The 22,220-nt window shown below is 37.6% G+C and overlaps 1 protein-coding gene across 1 annotated transcript; it reads right to left on the bottom strand.

Annotated features, from left to right (window-relative positions):
* Positions 1 to 7,497: 7,497 nt before the first annotated feature.
* On the bottom strand, positions 7,498 to 18,902 carry LOC116728671 (transmembrane protein 47-like). Its single transcript, XM_032576945.1, has 3 exons — positions 18,506 to 18,902; positions 15,374 to 15,514; positions 7,498 to 8,245 (listed from the first exon to the last, which is right to left on the bottom strand). Exons 1-3 carry the CDS (start codon positions 18,720 to 18,722, stop codon positions 8,064 to 8,066), a joined length of 540 nt encoding a protein of 179 aa, XP_032432836.1. The 5' UTR covers positions 18,723 to 18,902; the 3' UTR covers positions 7,498 to 8,063.
* Between the last annotated feature and the right edge of the window lie 3,318 nt (positions 18,903 to 22,220).

The following is a 22,220-nucleotide window of genomic DNA, read 5'->3' as shown; positions in this document are numbered from 1 at the left end:
TAATGTCAGACGAGATTTCTCCCTTCTTCTGATAAGAAGAGGGATGCATTTCACCTTGACAATGAGCCAAACTCTGCTGCCAAAGGAGAAACATTCCAGAGAAAAATGTAGACTTTGAATTGTTAATGAACTGAAAATGTCTTTCAGCAGTCCGTACTGCATGGCTGCGTGACGAAGAAAACCAAAATAAACAAAAACACTCCACACTTTTAGTGGAAGAGGAATATTCAGTTTTTTATACAAAAATATATACATATTTAAAGGACAAAAAAAAAATCTCAGCTACCACTTTCCCTGGCTGCTGTAATTTTGCTTAATTTTATTTCATTGTACAACTATGCAGATTTGATTAATGTTGTCATGAAAGCCAGATGTTTAGAGTTTTATTTATTACGGAATAGGTTGTCGGAAAATGTATGCTTTTTATTGCGTCTTAAATAATATTTCAAACCGATTCCAACTAACTTTGATTAAATATGACCTGATTTTTATATCTTTTGCATTTTACCTGTCATCACACATATACAGATGTGTTCATTATTTTGTCCTAGATTTTGTTTTCTTTTTGTCAGATTTTAATGTCTTACAAAGATAACCAAAGTAAATACAGAAATAAGAAATTGAAGAAAAGAAGAGGAAGAGTCGCTGACATCAGTCTTAGAAGGATTAAAAAGCCAATTAAGGCTTTGAGTGAATCACGGTGAGAGAAATTATCCAAAAAGGCCGGACAATGATGCCCAGCTCTTTTAGTTACATTCTGAATGAGTGTTTGCTGCTGATGTATATTTATGAACACATTATAATAACTTACAATAACAAATAAGGTTATTTTGTGCCAGGGACCGTGTATAAATGGCGACATCTGCTGGCCAAATACCAGTATTGCACTTTGTTGCTAGAAGGGAAATTTGAATCATGTAAAATTGAAAGCATAACATGAGGAGTAATATTTCATGATCTAACTCAGAATAATATCAATTTAAACTGATGAGACATTTTCAAAAAAGGTTAATTGGTCAAATAATTGAAAGGAAATAGAAAAATCTATTTCTGTTTTGTTTGCTATAATCATAAAAGGATGCCTTCCTAAGATTTATTAGGAGCATTTTAAGCAATCTAAAATGGGTTAGTTTGATTAAAAATGGATTTGTAACTTACTCACCAATTCAATTGATCACAAAGGAAACTTTGGGATCAATAAACTGATATTAATTAAAATGTTTCCAAAAGGTTTTGTAGATTGTGACAGCTTTTGGCAGGACGAATCTTTTAGCAGTCTGTATCACAGCGAATCTGGAGAGGCCTCTGACTGAAGACACTGTTTTCCCAAGATAAATACAACCCAAAATTGTTCTCTGTTTTACCGGTGTGTTCATATTAGTTGGTACAAGTCATAAAGTTGCAGACTTTAAGGTAGCCACCTTGACCTACAGACGGTGAATGTCCTTCAACGTTTAAATGCGTCTGCTTCAAGAAACTTCAGTAATTACTCTTTAGCTGTATGCAGTCAAGGTAGTTGATTCAGATATGTAGGATCAAAGACACATCACCCTCGAAGATTAAAGATTAAGATACAAGTTTCAATTAAATTAACTTAAAATCTTTTACAATACTTTGTGAAACTTGCTCATATTTTAATGCTTTTATGAGGATTTTATGTCAAATGTTAAATAAACTCCAGGGAATCACATACGTTTAACTGGCTGGTATAATAGGGATACATTAGATGATCCACTGAAAGATTACTGGAGACACAGTGGAGTAAATAAGTGTTTTCCGCTTCCTGATTTCCTGCTTTTTAGTTTTAGTTTTTCAGGGTGAGTAGAGAAAAAACAAGAACTAAGAAAACATGGTGTGAAGGCAGGGTATTGGTTGAACATGGGAAGACAAAGCATTTAATAACTTTCTAAAGGAAACAGATTATATGCAAGATTATAGATTAAGGATCTGGATTAAAGAGAGACATCTTGGAATCAAAGTCTCCATTGTTGTACCACATTCCCTTGTTAAATGTGGTGGAATATATGTCCAAATGTCCAGGGAACCTTAGTGAACAACTGGGAGATTACAAAATACTATAATGATTCAAGAGGATTGTCCTGTATGCATCTCAAATACGTATCCAGCACAAACCTGCTTGCTGCATGATACGCTCTCTCTCTTGTTGAGAAAATACCCATCTGGCAGCAGGTTGACCACAGCTCTGTGTTTGATCCAGCATTCATTGACATCCTCAAGGTCAGCCATGGCAGCTGACTGCTTCCCACACCAATGCTGTCAAGTTCACACAGCCCTTTTCTTCTGATCTCTGCCTAGGCATGGATTTATTTATGGACTTAGATAAATGGTAATAAGAGTTTGTGGATAAGAATTGTGCTCACACTGCGGTTCATCTTATCTAGATGCTGTAACACAAAGTGGAATATTATGCAAGATATTCAGATAGTTTTATTACACCTAAAGAGATAACACAAGTTACTTGAGTGCAGGATTTGTACCATTCACAGCCCTCAGTAAGAACACATGTAGGTTAAATGGGACCCTGGGGGCTGCAGAGTGGTGATAGTAGAAGAGAAGCAAGTAAAGTTATTTGGGTTAATGTGTAATTTTGGCGGAGCCAATCTTGATAATAGATTGGTAGGAGGGTAATGTACAGCCCAGGTGTTGCTGCTCAGTCAGTTCATCAGCCTCACAGCTCGCTGACTCTCATCTTCATGAGGATCTGCAGCGCTGGACTACTTCAGGTCTGATCTTTAGATTTTGTGCTTATTTTCAGAAAATCCTAACATAAATGCTTGGGTAAAGCAATGTTTTTTGTCCCTCAGGTGACAGCATGTCAGAGCCGATGTGTCTCTGACCCCCGGGTTCAGTAACTGGAATCTGTCCCTGCAGGGTGAAAGCGTGCAGGGCCTGGCTGGTTACTGCACCCAGGGGCCAGGCTAATCTTCACAGGACAGACTCCCTTCAAATTCTGACTAACAGGATTTTGCAGGATTCACCACCCACCTTAAAAGCTTTGGTCTATCCCATTTGCTGCGGAGCTGTAGTGGTTCTGCTTATTTTCTGTTGATAAAGAAAACACTGTCTAGTAAAATATATTCAAAATGAGCAGAAGTAGATACAATTAAAAAACAAAAAATACAAAAAACAATATACAGAGTACCTTTTCAAGCTATGGTAGAAACAAAGATAAGAACATTAACAAATGTTTTTCTCCCAAGACCAGCTGTTAATTTTGATAAATTGCAATCTGCATTTGACCAAAAGTGGCTTTGGATGTATGCCATGGTTTATGCTAGACAACTTGACATCACATTCATCTGACCACTAGGTGGAAGAATACTACCATTATTAAGGCTGCTGTTAAATACAACACCCACTAAGTGCACTTAGAAAAGAGTCTGGTCACCTGGGAATTTAGCAACTAGCTTTTCTACCAGCACACAGGAACTGTGGCTCTGTTGAGACATTTCATGTTGTTCTTATGATTTCTCTGTACTCAGAGATATAGAAGAAAAGTGGGAGTATCTGTGTGGGCAGAAACCTGAGGGTGAAAGCCCACAGGCATTCCCACCACTGACCTTTAAGACGGATCACTGTAGTGAGATGATGCATTTTACAGCCCTCTGCTGCTGATTAAAAGAAAACCGACTGCAGATAATGAATGTGCATAGTTCAAGGATAAACAAGGTTACACGTGGGAGTAGGAGGACGCTTAATGTTTTTGATCACTGCTATGTTAAAAATGCTCAACTTGCTCTCTGACATGAAATTACAATCTGTTCTTTACTAATGTCATCAAATCATGCTTTATATAGACTGCCTGGAGTCATAATTTGTAAAAACTGAACCATGAGGATGGCCTAGAGCGCCTCATCTCTAACCTTTAAGTCACATTTCTAAGATTCCAGGAGGCTAAAGTGCTAGGAAGCATCTTGCTTTAACAACCTTCCTGCCTTGCTTCGATTATTGTGATGTCTATATAAATGCACATACCGCCTGCTTACATATGTATGGATGCTGTCAATCATGGTGCAGTAAAGTTCAGCAGGTTATAAGGCTTTCACTCACTGTAATTTATATTTTTTGGTAATGCATAGGTACATTTTTATCTATAAAGCTTTCCAGTCACAGGCCACACTTTCAGGATTTGCTCTCCTTCGGTTTTCCATTAGTAAAGGTCAGAACTTGAAAAAGAAAAAGCATTACAAAAATCATTTGTAATCTTCTTATCCAAAGTCTTCAATGGTTCCTATTTAATTTTGTGGGGTGCAGAAATACGTCTGAGATCCGCAGTAATAATTCTGCGGCGTGGAATAATAGTTACTATGTTGATGATGTTGGTAGTTGTTGTTCTGTGGGGTTGAGTAATAGTTGTGATGGTGATGATGGTGACTCTGGATGTCTCACTGCTGCTTTTATGTGACACACTAAAGCAGGACCTGAAACTATCCACTTTGATTCCTTTTGGAACAACTCAAATTTCTTAAAACAAAAAGAGAAATCTTCTCATGAAAGCCACTCTTGTTTTTAGCTAATTTAATAAAACTTTTTTTTCATCAAAACAGGTCTCTCTTGTAAATGAGAGCTTGGATCTCAACGAGATACCCTGTATAAATAAATAAAAACATACATTTAGAAAGCAGCACCGCACAACTCACAGAGTCCATTTGTCAAGTCCACATGGTGAAATAATCTCGATTCCTTTCCCCCTGGGGTTGTTGATTCTGGTGCAAATACTCTTCGCAGCTGTTCAGTTTTCACACCGCTGCAGCTGTGGGAAATTTTTTATCCCTTTTCAGCTGCAGCAGATTGCCTTCACCAGCCCGCTCAAGTGTGATAATGTTTTCCGTTTTTCCACCAGACACGGGAAGAATGCTACCTTAAATTTTTAACATCTCAAATCGCACCATAAATGTAAACGCACTTGCTTAAAGAAAATAGGCTTTTTAAAAATTATTTTGTAATCATTTTGTCATTTGTCCATTATGTATTTCTGGCACATTACAGCCGCAATGGTTAAGATGTGCAAAAATCTTCAAACTAAATTTACTATTCACCACAGTTGCAAAAAAAAGAAAGAGAAAAATACAACTTTTGAACTAAATATATTTAATTATTTGGGTAAAAATACAGTAATTTCACAACAAACAAACGTGACTGCACCCCTAAGACTTGTATTATATAAATATTTCTTTTTCAAAATTTTTTCTGTTATGTTGGGGTATAAATACGTGACAGACGCCCATTTTCTACGCCACTCTTCTAAATGAGCAATCCAAGAGAACATATTTCAACAAGAAAGATGTGTTTCAATACTCATGTCATGAATTAGTTACAACAACAAAACTACTCACCTAACCTGCATACATTTATTTGGACACTTTATCATAAATTAGGCTTTTTTTAAGTTTTCCTATGTATAATGGTTTTTGGATGTGATACTTTGTTTTTTAATGATAACTATAATAATAAAAGTGGTTCGTTTGTATTAAATTCTGGATGAATTGTTGCCACTTCTTTCTTAGATATTTTTGTTTGTTTTTATGTCGTTTATTTTCCTCCAGTTTCTTTTTAAAGTCTATTTGGCTGTGAATACAACAGTTAAACCTCAGTCACATGAAATAAATCTAGATTTTGCTATAATTGTTTTGTTTTTTTCTCGAGATTTATTTTGTCTCATGTTTTCTAGTAAGAGTAACCATTAAAACATTTAAAATAACTTTAACTGTGTTGAGGAAGGATGACCCATTTGGTGGTGAAAAGGTTCACTAGTAGAGAAGCATAGCAATAAAAAGGGATTTATTTTCAGGCTTTGCTACCAGGTGTCAGTGAATTTGTAAGATGCTGTTTAAGAAACGATTTTCCATTTAAATCCATGAGTAAATTGTTAAAATGCTGTAAAATGTGGTATTGAACATTAAAATGTTCCATGTAGCTACACTGTACACACTAGCTAGGTAGCTAGCTACCTAGCTAGCTAGCAGTCCCGTGGTACCTCTTTAAATAGCTTCCGCCTTCCTCTGAGGAATGTGATCCAGATAATGATGGTGGTTCGGCGGCTCAGGGTTGTTTAGTCTGTAGCAGGGCCATCCACCTCCAGTCCTCTAGGCCCTAAAACGGGAGAACATGTACCTGCTGCAACACAGCTCCTTATGCTTGAACTGCCTTCTCACGGAGCTGGTAACGAGCTTTAATTTGATTCAGGTGAACCAAGGTAATATCTAAACAGTCACTGGTTTAGTTACAACTGTTAGCTACGTAATGAAATTATCTCAATTTCGTGTTTTTTTTCTGTTTTAAAGAACCTGTATTAACAAAGTTAGGAAGTATACACTAGACAGAGGGATACAGATACACGAAGTTAGAGTTTAAAGTCTAAAGTTAAAGTCTTAAACTACAAAAATATGTCAAATGTGTCATGCACTGTAGATAATTCAATGAATTTCACATATTGGCAAGCTGACTTCATGCCAGCAACTAGATGGTGAAAGCAACTTTAGTCTTCTTCCAAGTATTGCAAGAACAATAGAAAGAAAATATCTATGCATTGATTTCATGAATGTATTAGATAATTTGTAGATAGGGTATTTCTGATTGGAAATTTAAAGGAATATACTTAATTATTGCCTCCAACAATAATGTAAAACTCCAATACTTCCAAACTAGATGTAATTAAAGTTTGTAATAACTTAGAACTGCTTTGTACACTTTTCAGAATTTGAAGGACAAACTTTTTTTTTTAAAGGTGCCATGTTTAAGGTGTTAACTGAAGTAGTCATGGGAATGAGCACAGACATCCAACCGCATTGCATTGTGGGACTGTTGATGTCTTAGTTTCAGCTCTGCTAAACAGGAGTCCATAGGCAGCAGTCAGAGAGAGAGACAGACAGTGCCTAGATAAAAATAAAAAATAAATAAAAAGAGATGAAGGGGAGACTCGAAGGAAAGTGGTTGTATTTATCCTATAATCATGACAAAATTAAACTTTAAAAAGGTTTTCTGGTCCAGCATTTTCCTCCTGCAGTTTTTGGTTTTGTTGACATTCTTAAAATGTATAGGGATTTGTCTATTAATACATAAAAAATTAGTTGCTAGCTGTCAGTGTGTTTGACCTCTGGTGTCAAATCACAGGGAAAATTCAAAACGTAATTCAGATAACTCACGGAGGGCTGATGTACATCTCTCTTTGTCCCTTTCAAATTCAGTGGAGTCTCAAAATACCTCTAATACACAAGCTGGAGAAAGTCCTGGCATCTGTAATAATTTTGTGGAAAAGTATCTATTTAGCTAGCAAGGCTGGAAAATGAACAAAAATCATTTATAAACAACAATTATCTATGGGTCTCTTCATTTCTCTGGAATCTCACTGAAAATGTCCTTTTGTTAATGCAATCTTATTCTCTAAACTGGTTTGTAGTTTTGTTTCTGTAGTGTACGGTCATGACAGTTTGTAACAAATATGTCAAAATGTTTCCTTCAAACAACACACAGAAATATTTTGTATTGTAGATTTTATGGGACAAACTACTGCGATTGTTTTTCAGAGGCTACACATCTAAAAAAAATGGTCTAATTTACACTTATTAGACATGTTTTAGTTTAAACAGGGGAAATTTACACTGAATGTCAGGAAAGAGAGAAATTATGCCATAAATACACTATAAAAATAAAATTAAAAAAAAGAAATGTGGAGATCAGTCAGTCCTGGTGAATAGTCAGCCCCAGCACATTCAGGTCTGTGTCATTTCTAACAATAAACATCCTGGAAACGTCCAGCAGTCCAAGCCAGTCCAGAAAACTCTGTGCTTTAGTGTTGCCACCTCGCCCCCTCCACCAAACGCCACCGGCAGCTGAGTGTGACTGCAGGATGGAGGCGGAGATCGACTCTCACAGCCCCGGCCCTAAATAGCACCTTCACAACCTGTCTAAAAATAACAGCAAGAGCAAGACAGGAGGCAGAAACGAGACATGGGGTCTGCTCACGTACTGGCCCTGTGCAGAGCAAAGAGAAGTTTCTGTGGGTTTATGTTTGCGTTTTCAGCAGCGTGGCAGGGATTTCACTAGTACATGGCGTCCTCGTAAATGTCCGTCCGCAGGCAGAAGAGTATCCCTCCGCCCAGCATGAAAATGGTGGCTCCCCAGCCGAGTCCGTAGCCCCAGTTGAACTCATGATAGGTCTGTAGAACCGTTCCATCAATAAACTTGATTGGGTAGAGCACCAGGGCACAGGCCTGCAAAACAACTGCAACCAGAAAGACAATCATGAGATTACGCTCCTTAATAGACAAAGATTTTATAAGCAGTCTTTGACGTTACATTACTCATAAACTGAAATGTCTGAGCTGATTGTAAAATTGTTTTGTTAGTTATTTTGTACCGTAAATAAGAAACTTATTCACCTGATTAATAGTTAAAAATAATCAGTAAACACATTATTATTTAGTAGGATAAATAATCCTACTAAATTTTACAACTGCACTTTATAAAATCACAACTAGCAAAGCTAGCCATTTCCATACTCAATCTAGAATATGTGCTCCACTTTTCTTTTTTTGTTTCACTGAAGTCTTTCACTTAGTTTATTCAGATATTTTCCTAATTGTTTTGATAGTTTTCCTTTCTCTCTGCCTTTATGCCTTTCTCCAAATTCAAAATCTAACATTGGTTATGGATTAATCCTTCCTTTTTGAAGTTCTTTTTTCCTCCCATCTTTCAAACTAAAAATCTGTAACACGTTAGCACCGTTAGCAGTGGGAAGCCATTCAAAGTATAACAATTCTTGGTTTAAACAAGAACATGAAAGCGAACACAAACAGCTTCCAGGCTGAAATGATGACTAAAAGTTGACAGTTTGACTATAAACAGGATCTGATGGATAAAACTGGTAAGATGTTTTTCAAAAATAAACTGAACATAACATGCTTATACAATGAAGGATTATTAATGATTATTAATTTATTTGTTCTGATGCTTGAAATGATCATATTCTGATTTACTAAATACTTTACCTTGTCTTTTTTTCTTTTACATTTTGTCATGTTAAATTCAGAAACGTCAATGCATTTTATTGAGTTTCATGGAAAACCAACATAAATTAACTCACGACTATTAAGTGAATAAAAAATGATCGTTGGTTTTCTGCATTATATATATAAAAATAAAGCAACGCTGAATAGTGCAGCCTGAATTTGGATTCATCGCCACAATTCAATACCGTACAGATTATTCTTTTGCTGCAGTTACAGTAGTTTGTCTCCAACAACTCTCCATATTTAAAACCATAAATTTCACACACAGACTTTAAGATTCATTCATTAATGAAATGTACCATTACCATGTATCTTGTACTCTGATGTAAAATTAATTTAACAATAAAAAAATTAATAAAAGTGCAAATTTTAACCCGTTCTTATCTGTAAAATATCAAGGGTATTGTCGTTAGGCCTGTCGCGATAAACGGTAAATCGATTAATCGTACGATAAATTAAAACTATCCACGTCATTTTAATTATCGGCATTATCGTCTCTTCCGGCCTTTTTCTCTTTCTGTTGATGACACCGAATGAAAAAAGGCTCAACTCCGGTGCTCTCCACTGACCCCCCCTTCCTCATTTCCTTAGTGTAAAGCCCAGCGCACACAAGCTGTCGCCGATTGTCGGCCCATTTTCAAAACCTGACAGACCACACATTACCCGACAGAAATCCTAGGTATAACGGTTCGATCGGGTTCGGTCCTGCCGTGTGGTGTCCAACAATGGGCACAAAATAATGGCTACAAGTCCAGTGAACTAATTTTAAAACCAGGCATTAATCAATGCTTTACTACAATCTACCTGCAATGCATGTGGCTAGTGTCAGCGTAAAGTCCTGACTGAATGAAAAATCATTAGAACATATTTACGTCACGTTAACGAAGAACAACTGAAAAGTTACCGGGTTTATCAACTGCGGTAGCAATTTCGCTCCAACTCCTCCTCTTGTCATTTCTATATTCTTTGCATGTTGAATAAACATTAATGTTGTTCCACATATTATCTCCAATGTCCGCTGGACTTCGTGTTGCGCCGTGTCAGCTGTTTGGGATTCCCCTCCGTAATTTCCCCTCAGAAAGCCAGAGGAGAATCCGTGCTTTCTGATTGGCTACCTGTCACATTCAACAGGCTCCGTTAAGATCCCAGTCGGGGAAAATCCCTGATTTAGATCGGAGCGGCAACGACGATCTACCGTAACACACCACACAATCTTAGAAAGACCAACGTTTTAAGATTGTTGTAAGAGGAAAAATAGGAGCAAAAAATCATGTAGTGTGAATTATTGCATCAGGTAGTCATGTGCCCATCTTCTCTATTTAAATTTAATTATTACTGAAGGGCAACATAATATACAGACTTCATAATCTGCACTCTTTTGGTTGAATGCAGTATTTATTTCCACTTTGGCTTTATGTTGTTTAGGTTTTTTTTTCTCAAGTGAGTTTTTTGTTAATGGAGACTGAGAATCCATTTTATTTTCATTTTTGGTTGTTTTGTTTATTTTGTTTATCAGTTCCAGTGTTTAGTGTTCTTTTGAAAATAAAGTGTATCTATCTTTGGCAAGAAATCGCATGCATTATTACGTCATTTCCATTAAATCAGTGTAGAAAGGTCTTCAAACAATATTATCGTTTATCGCAATAATTTTTGAGACAATTAATCGCTGAGCAAAATTTGCTATCGTGACAGGCCTAATTGTCGTTATTTTCTTATAGTTTTAAAAACTGCAGCTTCGTGATTCATTTTGTCCACCAATGTTCTCAAACTACAATTTATACATTTGTTTACAATTCTAGGATTATTGTATACAGGTGTAAATAGTACTTCTAATGGCAGCTGGTTACAGTTGGTTTTATTTCGGGTCAAGAGAAATCTGATTTTAATATATGGTAAGAGTGAAATAAATACCATCATAAATCAATTCCTCTCTACTTCACTAATATGCAAAGCTTCATCTTGGCTTGTTACCTAAAAACCCAATAAAATAAAGCTCTAATGTGAAGAAAGATGCCAATACTTGCAACACAAAGCAAAAATGGCTTTAAGAACTCAATAAATTAGTTTGGTGTGTTGTGAATTATTACTACTCATACCTTACAACTTCATAGATAAAAAAAGGTTTTCTAAAGATGGTGCATTCTGCGGGTTTCTCAGAGGAAAGTCAGGCCTGCTTGAAGTGGCTTCTCCCTGACAGCGACAAACGTTTAGAGCAGATGTTAGCACCCACAACATAAGGCTTGTTCAGCTCTTTCACGCAAAGAAGTGCGAAGAGTCGCAAACATCAGCCATTATTCTCTTAATCTCCGCCTCACATATGGGCGAAGGTTTTTGCGATAACGTCATGAATCATCCTTTCCTCCCCACCATTCAGACCCAAAAGAATTCACACTATGCTCGCTCCTTCGCACCCATGCTGGGCGACTCTTGAGGACTTTAAAGGTGTTTCCACCTTTCCTTCCTACAGGACGCAGCCCTGGGTGATTGGGTGGAGACCCGGGCCGTGTTCACTGAGGCCCAACGGAGTGAGCTGAGGTCATATTTCTGGAAAGAAAATAAATACCAGAGTCACAGTCCTCCTGCCAAGAGGCTTTTAACAATCCAGCCCTTCTGCTGCTGCTCTGCTGAGGACTCCTGAGTCTGTATGGAGACATTTTCTCTCCAGGCTCTTAAGGCAATTACACACAGGAAGGAATAACACGGCATTCCCACGCTTGGCAGTAAATGTATAACAGGGAAAGCCACAGGACTACAGTGCTCCTTTGTAGCAGCTGTTTGCAGAGAGAGAACAATACAAAGCTTCCTTTTCAATGCCATTCAGTGTTAGAAAGTTACATTTTGCTCAGTTTTACAGTGGCTTGAGAAAGTCTGCTATCCTTTGACCACTTTCACATTTTGTCAAGTTGCAACCAGGCCCATCGCAATAAACAATAAATCAAGTAATCGCATAATATATTAGAACAAGCTCAATAATTTCCATTTGCATGATTTATCGTTTTTCCTCTTTCTACCAAAAAAACTGGATGATAAAAGCCTCCATTCTGGCTCTTTTTTTTAGAATGATTAATTTACTCCATTTGTTGTTTCTGTTGTTTTGGATATTTAAAATGTCTTCCAGTTCCAGTGTTAAATATTCTTTAGAATTTAAAGTTTATTAATCTTTGAGAATGTGTTCTTGCATTATTACGCCATTGCCTTTACGTTACTTGAAAACGGTATTAAAAAAAAAAATCAATATTATTGTTTATTGCAATAGCTTCTTGGACAATTTATTGTCCAGCATATTTTCTCATTGTGACAAACTTCTACGTATTTTATTCAGTATTTTATTTATTAGTAGTGAATAATTGTGAACCAGAATGTAGATGATTTGTGGTTTTAAAAAATGTTTTGCAAGTAAAAATCTGAGAAGTTTGACATGTAGCCGTTTGCACTTGTTCAATAAGCAAGTTTAGTACGTTTAGACTAAACGCAGACTATTTAAAACATGATTTGTGAACTTTGTTACCTTTTCCTAAATTCCTTACCATCCATTGCTTTTGGAGCAACAGCGTAGATAAAAATAAAATTTCTGAGCTGTGACAAATTTTATTTCATCAATTAAAAGCTAGTGGCCATTAGCATATAGTTAAAAAGAACAAACAGAAATTCTTCCTTTGCCAGTAACAACAATCATGTCTTCCCAAACGTTACCCAACTGAAGTGGTTTTGAGTTTTACTGGCAAAAGCAGTAACTCTTGCTGTAAGAGATGCTTGGCAGCCTAAACACTCATTAACTAGCATCAGTTATGGGTTTTAGTCCATCAATTAGATTTCATTTATTTAGAAACCACCACATCTTTTTTGAACGACTGTTTTAAAAACCTGCTTTTTCTAAATTTCCTGCATGTGTTGCCACAGTTACGGCCATTGTTTACTCTCCAAGATGACCGCTGGGTTCTTCTTGTGATGCCATTGCAATCACTCTATTAATTGTGGTTGATCAAAGGAAACCAAGCTCATATGGGCAGCAAAAGCTTTTTTCGCCTCCACATTTATGCCGATCATGTTTCTTCACAGTTGTAGTTTATTTCAAACTGTGCCAAATGTTTCTGATGAGTGATGGTCTGAGCTCAGGATCCAGAGCGCTTCAGTACAGACTCGTGTTGTAATATGTGAAATATGTGGCCCAAAAGCCTGGAACGGCAGGCAGACTTCAGAAATTTGATCTCAGCCTTTGAGCTCAGATTCCTGTGAAAGTTCAATGACCAAATGTTTTCATAGTAAAGTCAAAGAAACCTATTTGATTTTTAAAACTTCGACTAATTATTTCAGTTTGAATTCTCTACAGGTTTTGTACAAACGCCATGCTGGAGTCCTGGCTGCAAAAACATTTTGAAGCACAAACAGCTAGGAGCGTCACAATGGCCCCTTCGGTCCAGCTCGCTAATTAGGCTCAGTGTTAACAGGTCAGTAAACAACCTTGGAGTAATGTTATACGTGTAAAATTGCTAAGAATTTGGGCATTTTATCATCAGAAGAAGTGGAGAAAGCTGTGATATCTCTGTATACATGGTGGAAAGCTGAAAAATGGTTTATGTTTGTATCAAAAAGACCATGGAACAAGGCAGGAAGCTCAAGGGTACGTTTAGCAAAAGTCTTTTCACCGCCTTCACACTCGTAATTAAAAGAACAGAAACATTTTCAACAAATAAAAATGTGAGAAGTGTGGCCTCCACTTATATTCAGCTCCCTTTAATCAGATACCCATAGATAAAATGAAGTTCCACCACAGCATGCGTGTAATTTAATCTCACTATAAATCCAGCAAGTACTTTTTCATCAGAGGTTTGCCAGAGAACATTAGCAACCAAACGGCATCATAAAGACCAGGAAACAAAGCAGGAAGCTCAGGGGACGTTTGAAGTAGGGCTAGGATATAAAACAACATTCCAAGCTTAGAAAAGCTTGCAGAGAACCTTAACGTTATCTGAAAATGTAAAGAGTATGCTACTGTTGGATATGAACTGCTCACCTAATCTAACAGGCTTATCCCATGGTTGCTTTAGAAGAGATCTGCAGCTCAGATAGAAGAATTGGTTGTCAAAGGAAATCCATCATTGGAAGAAGTTTTATTTGCAGTTATCAACTTTAAATGAAGGAGACACAACAAACATGTAGAAGAAAGAGCTTCGGGAGACCAAAGTTGAACTTTCCGGCCAACATGCAAATGTATGCAGATCACTCATCACCCATCTCCCAAATTTAAGGAAATTGGGGATTTATCTAGTGAAAAAGTTCAATTTTGCATATGTTGACTAGTTTTCCAAAGAGTTCCAACTTATGTATATTTTTTCCTCTCATATGCTGCAAAAACACAATTATTTCACTTAGAAGACGACATTTTCCCCATGTTATAAGTTAATTTATCTGCCAATAGAACAAGTACTTTTTCATCAATATTATGAAATTATTTACCTAAAACAAGTCTCTATATCTTGTTAAAAAGTTTCTTGTAAGTTAGTTTTGTCTTATTTCAAGTTCACAAAGATATTTGCACTAGAAACTAGACCAAATCTATTTGGTAAGATTTTGTGTTTTTGCAGCGTACAGATGGGGGAATTAATAGACTTTTGACCCTGGACTTAATGTAGCACATAATAAACGTGTCATAAAGTTTCCATGCTGGGAAGCATAAAGTTTTCTTCACACTCTGAAACTGTTGAGGTTTATTTGTAGAGTGCTGGATGTCTGTTTCTTATATAATTTGACTTTATTTTGGAAATTGCCATTGCTTGAAGTCAGGGTGAGTAACGTCTTGTGATAGTGAGTGGTTAGGGTTTCACTACTGCTAAGCTAAATGAGGCTTGAGTTATGACTCAGTTATTACAGTCTCTATATTCTTCATCTAAGAATGTGTCTTCATGATTCTTCCTAATTACACGTTTCAGATTTAGATCCTCCCTCCTCCGCTACAGAGTTTGGTTTGGCCCAAAAGATCTTTCCACAAAGCAGGACTCCATCGTATGAAGCAATGCTGGGTGAGCTGTCTCTAATGACTCCCCCCACCCCGTCTCAATGTGACTTTACTTTAGCTGGTAAAGTTGGAAATTCTGCGGCTGCTGTTTCTTGGCTCAAGCAGCGGCAGCAACTCTACAGACTGAACCTCACAAAAATATGAGCTCAACCATCAAACCTCATTCTGATGGTTTTCTTTTTTCCCTTTCTGCATCGCCTCTGTTTAATGGGAGCATAGAAAAGAAAACGTGGAAGCATGGAAACTATTGTGGTGAATGCAAATCAGTTGGCCCTTCCGTTCCCCAAATGCGTTCGCTCAAAGAGAGTCGTGAAGGCCGACCCACCTGCAGTGAAGAGGAACACCGCCACAATGCGGTAGTGCTGCCTCTTCGTACCCCAGCAGAGGGAAATGAGGGCCACCAGAAACGCCACCAGAGTCGCGATGGCGCCGGCCCCCAGGAGCACCAGGGTGGCGATCTGCCAGTCTGCAGGACAGGACACAAGCAGGTTAGAGAGGAGCATCCCACTCTGACAACAAAACACCTGGTTCAGAGCGCAACGTGGCTGAATTGAAGCGTTGTGTCAAACAGCACAAAGGAAGTGCTAATCCTACACAGAGAACCGAACAGAGCAGAACAGACTCAAGCCTGCAGGAGAGAATCAGGAACACGAGTAAAACGCCGCAAACACAATGTAGGGTGTTACTGTGGAGAGAAGGTAACTGATACAGGGTTCTCAACATTTTACTTAAATGCAATTAAAATATTAGGAAAACAGGATATTGGGTAACACTTTATTTGAAGGGGTGTGCATAAGACTGATATGAGACCGTCCTAAGCATGACAAAACCTGTCACGAACATGAAGGAGTCTTCATGAATGCTTATGACTGTTGTCATGAAGTGTCATTTGGTAAATAATGACAGACTTTTAATGCAAGTTTTAATGGAACAACAGTGCCTTTAGGAAAATTTTAAGCTTCTAGAATCGCCGTGTATGTCTGAATGTGTATGTAGCAGAAATCTCTGGAGAAATATCTCCACTGCTGTTCTTCATCCAGCCAGGTTGAGTCCAAATATTTCCTCTAGCAGGAATGTGAAAAATTTTAAAGTTTGCTAAAGCTTCTTTAGCTTTGAACCTGTGGAGGATTGTGTATGGGCTGGTGCACAAAACGAATTGTATCTTTTAAGATGGCTCTGAAAGAGTGAACGTGGGAAAGTTTCACCTCTGTGAAAACGTAGCACAACTGCAACTATCACGTGGAAATTAACAAGTTTAGGACTTCCTACTTGAAGATTTTGGTTCTCTAGTGTCTGCAAATCCCTTTTTTCAGTCATACTTGGTGACTTGTACAACAAAATTTCAATGGTCTACTCCAAACAAACTGCTGTTGCTCCTTTCAGAAAAGTAAAACTCAGACATTCTTTCCATCGTAACATATTTTTCCTGAAAATACCTCCACAACCGCAGGCGGATGAAACTGCACGTTTACCCTATTTTTCTGCTTTTTTTTTTAAGACTGGGCCATAACAACCTAACCAACCGCTCTGACCCAAACCATAAAAGGATAAGTTGAGTTGTTTTTACATCCCCCTGTTGTCCTCCAAAAGGAACATTTTATCACTGCTCTCTGAACGTAGTTTGCTGAAACGCCAGAAGATATTTTTTCACCATCTTTAGTCTATTATGTGGTTACATATTTGCCCTGACACACGGAGAAACGATGTTCTCACATTACAAGTATGTTTCTCTAGTCTTTTCTAACATCGTTTTTGATCAATCCAGTCACCTGCATGTTATTTTCTTTAGGACAATGACGTCACTCCAAAAGTAAATAAGTCCAAGAACCTTTGGGTGAGGACATGTGGATGATCACCCTTTGTTGCCTTTTGCAGATCTCCACCTTTGACCCCCACACACCCCACTCCACTGTTGTTTTAATGAGCTCAAAGCAGTAGGCCCGCCTCCTATTCACGCAGACACATTCCACAGTGTGAGAGGGAAATCAGTCACCGCAGCCTGCAGGTCCCTGTTCGTTTCTGGAGAGGATTGTGAGGTAAACTGGTGTTGGATGTTGACTTAACAAGTCCAGGTTTGGGCCCGCTGAAGCCAAAAAGGAGGAGGATGTGGAACGTGACAATTTAAACAACTTTAAAGCCTTTTAGTTTTTGGAGTTTAATGTGCCAGAGATGTTTATGGTGGAGTTTTCTTTAAGGAATTCAATGTAAAATCAGCGGGTACATCGCTTTGTCGGCTCTAATCTGTGGCTGTCCAGTCAGAATAAAAAAAAACAGAAAAACACAATGAGGGTCATGGGCCATGCTTGATTTACTTGGAAATAGTGGACAAATTTAAGATTTAAAATAAGGATCTATATTCTCCAGGGAGAACACACCAAGACAGCAACTAAAGCTGCTAAAGCTAGCAATGCTAGTTGCTAACATCAGATGCTGAATACAATTTATGTCAACTTCCAATCCTTTTGTCTTAGTTTTACCTTTTTAAATGTTGCCTGTGTTTCTAATTTAAATGGTTAGAGACCACTTATGGCAGATAAGTAACAAATAGTTACTTAACTGTGCTGTAAAACTGGACTGTATGCCTGGAAAATGCATAACACCCATTTAAGGAACTTCCAAGAAGTTCTTCATTCAATAATTTCATTTTTATACAACTCAGTAAATCAGAAACACATAGTCACACACATAGTCAAAGTAACCTCTACTAGACATATCTGTACTTTTTGTCAAGAGATATTGATTAAAATTGACATGGACAACTCGGCTTTTAAAAACAGAGCTGCAGAAATCTGTCCCTGGTACAGTTCATCCTTTCACTTAAAAGTTTCCTAAAACACAAACTAAAATTACAGAAAAACAATGTACAACAATCAAGATTTTAAGTACATGTACCAAAAGTTCAATTCAACCTTTACTGTCTCTTCCTAAAACCAGATAAAGCTAATTTCACCTGGCCAAAGGAGCTCTTAGAAGCAACTTAGATTTCTTAGAGGAACAGTAAAGACGTTACTTGAGTTAAGATCTTTCTTTATAACTTAACACTGAAATGTTTGGAAGACAAATTTACTTTTCTTAAAACTACACCAATAAGATGACAGGGATTTTGTCACATGTGCATCTTTTTTAAAATAAAAAAGGTGAGATTAACTATCTATTTAGTAAATAACATTACTGATTTGTGGTATTTTTGATAACTAGAACACCAAATGGCTGCCTAAATGAGTAGCAGTAACGAGTTCACACCTTTTCCCATCAAACAACATTATTCAGGTCTTGCCCTCTATTTTTTTAGAGGCTTCTTGCGCCAACATTCTGATTATTATATTAGGTGTGTTCAGCCCCAGAAGCTCCAAGCCATACCAGAAAATTAAAGACAACAACCTCCGTAAAATAACCCAGCAGGCGCGAGAAACAAACAACAAAAGCCTCTCCCTCCTCCTCCTCCTCTTCCTCCTACCAGATGTGAGGGTGGAGAAGCAGCTCCACGCAGCCTCCTCCGCGGCTTGCCGAGCCTCGGACTGGGAGCAGGACTCCCAGAGAGACAGGGAGAAATGCTCGGCGGTGACCCAGGCTGGACTCAGCAGAGCCACCACGTCCAGGCACAGCGCCAGGAAGACGCAGAGCAGGGCGATCAGCTTGAAGGGCCGGAACACGTACACCTCGTCCACAGACATCTTCTCAGTCCCCGTCAGCAGCAGCAGCAGCTCTCCGGAGGTCGATGCGCTTCTTCTCCTACCATAACCCCCTCTCCGCTTTGTCTGAGACCAGCTGGGAAAGTTGCCTGGGACACTTCCGGTTGCATGGACTTTTCACAATAAACGTACTCGTGGACCACGTGAAGAAGAGTTTTTGTTTGTTTTTATTGTTGCAAATCAAAGTGATGATATTTTATTAATTTGTGAAATGATCGAATGATTTATGAATCATTTAGTAAGTAATTACAACTAATAAAATCTGTTTACTACTACTAAATAATACTACTATTATCACTGATAATATTAATAATACAAAATATTGTATTTGTAACATTTTCATCTGCTTTTTCAAATTTAGCACACAAGTAGAAGTTTTTGTAATTTTAAAAATGTAACATCAAATGAAACAATTCATTAAATAAGCAATACGTTATTGAACTACAGCCAGTACTCCTGCAAAAGACAAACTATCAACAATAATGATATTATATTTATTTAAACCTGTGCAGTAAAAATGAAATCAGTAATCCAGATGTTTTTCCAAAACAACTTTCAGCATCAGTCATTCCAAATAACTTTGTGTTTTTGACTGAAAATAACGAAAAAGCTAGCAAAAAATTATACCAAATTGCATCTGTGTTGATTTAATGTAAAGAAAAATTAAAAAAATGCAAAGAGTGATAAACCCTAACCCTAAGGCATTGCGGTTGTAATATAACTTGATGTTTTTTTTGTTTTTTTTTTTCATTATGACAATAACGGCACCTTGACAAGCGTTACAATGACGTGCTGAAGAAGGCGTGTCGGAAAGAGAAAACGTTTCATTATAGGCACAATTTCAAGGCATCAAATTAAGAAGTTAAATTTCTGTGATTTTTCTATGTGGTATATAAATATATTTCAAATCTATATGTAAAAGTGCCTCACTTTTAACAAATGAAGGTAACAAATAATTACTTAACTGTGCTGTAAAACTGGACTATATGCCTGGAAAATGCATAACACCCATTTAAGGAACTTCCAAGAAGTTTTTCAGTCAATAATTTCATTTTTATACAACTCACTAAATCAGAAACACATAGTCAAATTAACCTCTATCATTTATTGCTAAAGGACAAAAACACGAGCACCGTCTGTCTTTGGACAAATTAAAATTAAAAGACTATTGGCTTTTTAAAATAAATAATAATAATAAAAACATCCAGTATGAATCCATCATTCTTGTTTGACTGAACTCCCTGTCGATGCAGCTGCTCTGCACCGCTGACAGCATCCAGCAGAGGGCAGACTTGTAACATTATTCCACCCCTTTTCTTTTAGCAAATAGTCGGATATTTAAGTTTAATTTACTAAAGACTTGTTCTCATAGTCAGTGGTTGCTGAAAAATGTCAAGAAATTTCAGCAGCACATATACACTACTGCAAAAACAGAAAATAAGTCTTTAAATTTAATGGAAAAAAACCCAAACAGATTTATGGTAGAAATCGACCCATATTTAGGCAGAGGAGAGGGAGCCTTAATTTGACATTTTATTTGAAAAACCTATGGAGAAAGAAGATCATGATTTTGAGTCAGAATATTTATGAAATTAATGTTTTTTTTATATATTTGCTGCATAATAGTAGATTTGGATGCAGACTGGACCATAAAAATGCATCAAAACTTTCTTTCTTTAAACTGTCTTGGTGTTTTTGGTAAATATGCACAGAAGCAAGTGTAAAACAGTATGAAGGTCTCTGATGATCTAAGGAGTCTGCATGGTTTTTACCTGATAGAAGCTCTGAAATGTACTCAGGATTTTAAAACTAAAGCATTTCTCCTGATAGTTCAGTAATTGTTGATAATTATGGAGTTGAACAAAAACAAAAGTCTAAAATGTGACCTAATGTACTAGTACTAGAGTTTATATGACACCATATTTGTACTGATTGTCGTTCTAAATCCTGTTTTGGGGATTCAAGTCCTTTTCATAACTGAAAAAGAAACGTGGACACAGATCAAAAACTGCAGAAGTATGTAGAGATGCAGAGACCAGGACAGCTGTGATGCTTTCTTGAGTTTTACTTCTGTTCTTGTTCTTGTTGTGCCCTCATGATGTCCCCAGTGCTTCTGTAAAAGCTTCTCATTCTGTTTTCTATTCTTAGTCAAGGCAAGTCAATACCTCCCAGTATATCCACTCTGCTTGTTTCCTCAGTGTACTGGTAGGACCTCTGTTTGCTTGTCTTGCTACCTTTTGTACTCATTATTCTTGATTCAGTTGCTTTCACCTCGACAATAAAACACAGCAGGATACATTACACTCGACATTTAGGAGTTTTGTTGACCTGAAAGATTTAAACAACTGTCTACATTTCAAGCATCAGTTGAGCAACACTCACATAAAATACCTGTAACATAAAGGTACTGTCTGCTGAGATTTCTATGAGATTTTTTTTCTCTGTACTAAGCAACTAAACTTTTAGGGACTAATATTTACTTTCAGTCTTACTTGAATCACGAACACTCGTCTTCTTTTCATTTTTGTTTGCAGGTTTCAACAAATCTCTGCTGCTGTTTCCTGTTTTTCTGCTGCTACATAAAGAGGCCAGAAGCTCCAGACTTTGTGCCCCACACTGTACAAACAAAGAGACTCTGAGTCCTGCAGCCTTGTTGCCGAGTTTTTCTTTCTTTCTTTTTTTAATTCCTCCCCTATCATTTGGAGCCTGGATTACAGGTTTTCAGCGTATCTGACATAATGAGAGTTTCAGACTAATACCACCCTTCTCCATCCTAATACTGCTGCCAAGCTGCCAGGAGGGCATCTGAGTAGGGGGGGGGGTCTGGCATTAAGTGTATCCATGAACAGCGCGTCGCCGGTTTATTTTGAAAGCCCCTCCTCCCTGACAGAGTGCCCTGTCATCCTCCTCCAAAAGCCCCTCATTAGAAAATCTGCAGAGCAGACAAAGCTGCTTGAGACAGCAAAATGGTAGCTGCCCACATGGAGATTTAAACGAGCCATACAGAGAACGCAGGTCTTGCTTTATATTTTTGGATTGTCTTCTGGGCCACCCTCCTACAAAACCCCTGCCAGTCTGAGCCACACTTGAAACATGAAGATAAATTTGTCCAGACTCCCACATGCTGCCACATGTATCACTGAGATAACTGTATAAATAAACAAATGTATAAAAGACAAAGAAGAAACCAGTAACGGATAGGAAGGAAGAGGAGAACTGGAATGTGAGATTCAACATGTTTTATGGTGACAGGGATACATTGTGTCTCTGATAAGGACCAGGCTTCATTATGAACGACTCATCACCTGATGTCATCCCTTGTTACTCATCATGGATTTGGTGAAGTGGCTGATTAAATGACAGTAAGCCTCTCAAGCCTTTTTTTTTTCTGCCTGTGAATGAGCTTCCATGGTAACCGGTAAGGCCTTGTTTAATGATGGCGGCACATTTTAACACATCGCTGTCCTACTCGTCTCTTAA

Source organism: Xiphophorus hellerii, chromosome 11, assembly GCF_003331165.1.
Source record: "Xiphophorus hellerii strain 12219 chromosome 11, Xiphophorus_hellerii-4.1, whole genome shotgun sequence".
Classification (NCBI taxonomy): domain Eukaryota; kingdom Metazoa; phylum Chordata; class Actinopteri; order Cyprinodontiformes; family Poeciliidae; genus Xiphophorus; species Xiphophorus hellerii.
The sequence above is the reverse complement of the archived record's forward strand: the minus strand, read 5'-3'. Positions and strand labels throughout refer to the sequence as shown.

Excerpts from the sequence above, each read along its gene's own strand:
- LOC116728671 (XM_032576945.1), bottom strand. The coding sequence starts at position 18,722 with ATGTCTGTGGACGAGGTGTACGTGTTCCGGCCCTTCAAGCTGATCGCC. Across the intron at positions 15,515-18,505 it reads CTTCTCCACCCTCACATCTG|ACTGGCAGATCGCCACCCTG; the intron begins GTAGGAGGAAGA and ends CCTGTCCTGCAG. Across the intron at positions 8,246-15,373 it reads GGTGTTCCTCTTCACTGCAG|TTGTTTTGCAGGCCTGTGCC; the intron begins GTGGGTCGGCCT and ends TTCTGGTTGCAG.